Source organism: Bison bison, unplaced genomic scaffold (assembly GCF_000754665.1).
Source record: "Bison bison bison isolate TAMUID 2011002044 unplaced genomic scaffold, Bison_UMD1.0 scf7180017864167, whole genome shotgun sequence".
NCBI classification, from domain to species: Eukaryota; Metazoa; Chordata; class Mammalia; order Artiodactyla; family Bovidae; genus Bison; species Bison bison.
In genome coordinates this window covers 1,992,727-1,997,303 of record NW_011494739.1, presented here as the reverse complement: position 1 = coordinate 1,997,303, position 4,577 = coordinate 1,992,727, and the positions used below count along the sequence as shown (strand labels likewise).

Sequence of the window (4,577 nt, the reverse complement as noted above, 5' to 3'; positions counted from 1 at the left end):
CTGCCGCTTCCACCCCAGGTACCGTGGGAGCTGCCAGGCGAGGTCGTTGTGGGGTGCGGGCGGGCCCAGACGGGGCAGCGGGGCGCGGCCGCCTCTCACGCCTCCAGCAGACTCCGGAGCGGCCCTTCGCCTTCCCCTGCCCCCCACCTCCCCCCCCACCATCCGAGGCCCCTGCAGCTCATCGGAGAGGCCTGGGGCCACTCCCCAGGGCGGGGAGGGAAGCTTTGGGGGCAGAGGTTGATGTGAGGATGGGAGCTGGCTCTCGAGTCTAGCTTATGGCTGGGGAGAGGGTTGGACTGGGGCGGGGACTAGGGGGCAACTTGGAGAAGGGGGTCGCCAGAGGGGGAAGGGAGCTTGAGGGGTGGGGCCGCAGTGGGGGATGCTGGGGGAGGGTGTCTAGGGGACTGATGCCCTCAGTGTAGGCTCGGGTGGACCTTCCTGTGGAGCAGAGCTGCTGGAGTGGGGGCCTCCTAAGGTCCCTCTGGGCGAGGCAGGGCTTCCCACCTGCACACTGGGGTGCAAGGTGGAGGCGACCCGGGGCGAGGTCATTGAAGATAAAGGGGAAGGGTACCTAGAAGTGGGGCAGAACGGGTGGAGTTGGAGTTAAGGGTTAGTTGGGAGCTTGGGTGGAAGACGAGAGGTACATAGAATGAAAGATTGGCTGAGTTTACATGTTAGTTTGTGACCTTCTGAAGAGTAGGACTTTTATTTTTGTTTTTCGATTGTGTTTTTGTTTTTGCAGCATTGGAACATTTCTTGCCTTGGCAGGTGAAGGGTGGAGCTTATGTAGTTTGTTTTTGGGAAGCAAAGTCGAGGTCAGGAGAAGTTGCTTCTTGGCTCTTGCTATTGTGAGAAGGAAAGAGTTCTGGCAAGGAGGTGGCAAATTAATTGGGGAGGCCTGATTACCTTTTCAACTGCTAAATTCTATGAGAAGTGGGCGTGCAGAGAGGAAATGGAAAGAAAGCTAGAAAGGGAAGATTTTTCTAAGAGTCGGAAGAGTCCATTCCATCTAAGGAGTGGCAGTACATCTCTGGATTCCCAATTAGAAGTGCCACTGCTGTTTCCCTGTGTGACCTAACTTCTCTAAATCTCTGTTTTTCTGTCTGTAAAATGGGGATGATAATATTTCTTAGAGGATAAGTTTGTGGTGAGTGAATAAGATAATTTGTGTCAGGTGCTTACTACAGTGCCTGGCAGGTCGTGAGTGCTCGATAGACCTTACGTGTCGCTTTTCTTAAAGGGCCTACTTGGTATATTTGAGGTTCCTCCAATCTAGGTAAAGTGTGTGGTCAATAATCTGACAGTAGGCAAGGCTTCAGAATATTATATTTGTAGCTGTTGTAGTGTTTTGTTCTAAGTCACTTGGCTTAACTGTCTAGGTGGACCTTGAGCTGAAACACCAGGACCAATGCTAGTTCTCCCTCGTGGTTTTTTAAAAGTTCACCTGCAGTTTTACCTAGACAGGTTTGTCCTTCTGTGACTTTGAAATACTTGACTTTCGTTTGCTGTTGGAGGAGGGGGTGTGCCTTGAAGAATGAAAATATTTCAGGTTTGCTTAGATAAGTTTATCAACTGATTACAAAATTAGGTCACCCCTGGGTAACTTTTTTTAAAAAGCAAAACCCAAATATGTCTAGTTATATCCTTTTATATGGAATACAGTAGAGAAGAGAAGCACACGTTTAAGGGAGAGCAAAGGGTGAGTTTCTACCTAGTGTGTTAATTGCATAACTGTTTAGGGATGAAACAAGTATATTTTTAATCTCTTTTGCTTAGCCAGTCTCTTCCAGGATGAGTCCTTGGTTTTACTGTTGTCTCTGTCTCTGAACATATACCTTTACTTCACACACTGTTGGAGAAAGAAATTTTCTTTGGGAACTGAGTTTAAAGCTTTACTTAGGGTTTGGAGTTGTAGTGGGCAGAATGACCACCACTACCACCCTTAAGATGTCCAAACTCTTAATTCCCGGATCTGTAAATATGTTACATGGCAAAAGGCCTTTGCAGATGCTATTAGGGTTAAACATCTTACAACAGGGAGATTATCCTGGATTTGTGGGTAGGCCCAATCTAATCACATGCGCCCTTAAAAGCAGAGAACTTTCTCCAGCTGGGAGTCAAGAGAGATGGGGCAGAAGGGGAAATCAGAGAGAATTGAATCATGAGAGGGACTCCATTTGCAGTTGCTAGAGGGAGTTACATGGAAAGCATGAGAAGGAATGCAGGGAGCCTCTAGTAACAAAGACCAGCCCCGGCTGATAGCCAAGAAGGAAATGGAGACCACAGTCCTACAACCACAAGGAACTGAAGTTGGCCAACAACCTGAATGAGCTTGAAAGTGGATTCTTCCCAATTTCCAACAAGGATAACACCTTGATTTTGACCATATGAAACCCTGAGCAGAAGACCTAGCCAAGCCCACCTAACTTCTGACCTACAGAAACTATGAGATAATAAATTTCTGTTGGTTTAGCCACCATGTTTGTGGTTTTGTTACGGCAGCAGTAGAACACTAGTATACATTTTTGTACCAGAAATAGGGTACTTTTACCTAAAAACGTTGAAAGTGGCAGTAGAAGAGGCCAGCAGTGTTTTGAGGAGCGTGAGATAGAAAAGGCCTAGAAACAGATTATTAGAGTAATGACTCAAGTGGAAGTGAGGTATACATTGGAAACTGGAGAAAAGAGGATCTTATTACATAGTGGCAAATGAACTTAGAATTGTGTTCTGAGGTCATGTGGAAAAGAAAACTTACAAGTGATGAACTTGGATGTTTAGCTGAGGAGATTTCCAAGCGAAGTATTGGTTTATTTGTAGATGTAGGTCTAACGGTGAGCTCCTGTGAAATTCACGTGAAGCCCTCTAAGTTCTTGAGCATTTTGTTACTAACAGAATGTCCGCTTGATTGAAAAACATAGAGTAGGAAATTAAAGGGGGGCTCTCAACCACTCCCCTCCCCCAGATTTTTTTTTAACTAGTAAGAAGCAGGCTGGTAAAACTAGAGATATGAACGTGTTTCTTTTCTTTTAAAAAAGGGTGACTTAGAGGCTGGAACCAAGAGCCCAAAGAGGTAGAACTGAAGGTTACAGAAGAGATTTCCCTGGGTTTGAAATGTAATGGAGTTTGCCCACATTTTGGAACTGCTTTGGACCGATGGATCCACTTTCCCTTATGTTTTGCCTGCTTTCTTTAATAGTTATATTCCCTGTTTGAACTGGAATGTTTTTGACTATTGCCTTATGCTTGTCTCACCATTACAGATTGGGAGCAGATAACTAGTTGTCTTTTTTGGTGTTTTTTTTAGAAATTGTGCTCCAGGGTGTTGCACTTAATGTTTTATACCCAGAGCTTCATCCATACCTGCTTTACATGGTGAGATTTGGGAGTTTTGAATTGATGAACTTTAGATGAAATTTATGGACTTTGAGTTGATGCTTTAATGAAATGAGACCTTATGATGAATTGGATGGTTTTTGCATTTGGGAGAGGTATGAGTCTTTGGAGGCCATTAGGGTGGACTCTATTCCAAAGATCCTCTGGAATCTGAGTTTGTTACTGTTTTGTGGCAAAAGGGACTTTTCGGATATAACTGTGGTTTAAGAATTCTAACAAAATGGTTATCCTGGATTTTCTGGGTAGGTAGGTCCAATCTGTTCACATGAAAGCAGACAGCTTTGTCCAGCTAGAGTTAGATTTGAAGCATGAGAGGGACTCAACCTGCCATTCCTGGAGGGGGCCACGTAGTAAGCACAAGAAGGAATGCCATCAACACCAGCTGACAACCAGCAAGGAAATAGGGACCTTAGTCCTGTGCTCAAAAGGAACCTCTTTCAGCCAGCAGTCTGAATGAGCTTGAAAGCAGATTCCCTACCCCAGAATTTCCACCAAGGAACATAGCCCTACAGACACCATGATTTTTGGCCTTGCAGGACCCTAAATAGAGAATCCAGCCAACCCTACTTCACTTCTAGTCTATAGAAACTGTGAGATAATAAATTGTGTTGTTTTATGACGCTTACTCCTTGGAAGGAAAGTTATGACAACTTAGATAGCATATTCAAAAGCAGAGACATTACTTTGCCAACAAAGGTCCGTCTAGTCAAGGCTATGGTTTTTCCAGTGGTCATGTATGGATGTGAGAGTTGGACTGTGAAGAAAGCTGAGCAGCGAAGAATTGATGCTTTTGAACTGTGGTGTTGAAGAAGACTCTTCAGAGTCCCTTGGACTGCAATGAGAGCCAACCAGTCTATTCTAAAGGAGATCAGTCCTGGGTGTTCATTGGAAGGACTGATGCTAAAGCTGAAACTCCAATACTTTGGAGTTGACTCATTGGAAAAGACTGATGCTGGGAGGGATTGGGGGCAGGAGGAGAAGGGGACAACAGAGGGTGACATGGCTGGGTGGCATCACCAACTCGATGGACATGAGTTTGAGTGAACTCCGGGAGTTGGTGATGCACAGGGAGGCCTGGGGTGCTGTGATTCATGGGGTCACAAAGAGTTGGACACGACTGAGCGACTGAACTGAACTGATGTTTGTGGTAGTTTGTTGCAGTGACAATAGGAAACTAATTAGGA

At 45.4% G+C, this 4,577-nt stretch overlaps 2 protein-coding genes across 3 annotated transcripts in view; one reads left to right on the top strand and one right to left on the bottom strand.

Moving 5' to 3' along the window:
• The window catches only part of CSNK2A1 (casein kinase 2, alpha 1 polypeptide), a 58,345-nt gene that overhangs the window by 225 nt on the left and 53,543 nt on the right, over window positions 1-4,577 (top strand). For both annotated transcript variants that reach the window (XM_010841771.1, XM_010841770.1), the window contains exon 2: window positions 1-18. The gene's annotated coding sequence lies outside the window, so the exon portion shown is untranslated. The remainder of the gene's footprint in view (window positions 19-4,577) is intronic.
• Window positions 1-4,577, bottom strand: part of LOC104990012 — a 9,470-nt gene that overhangs the window by 1,624 nt on the left and 3,269 nt on the right. Inside the window, exons 2-3 of the mRNA XM_010841892.1 lie at window positions 505-571; window positions 23-222 (exon numbers count right to left, since the gene is read on the bottom strand). Of these exons, the coding sequence (XP_010840194.1) occupies window positions 23-222; window positions 505-571 (267 nt within the window). The remainder of the gene's footprint in view (window positions 1-22; window positions 223-504; window positions 572-4,577) is intronic.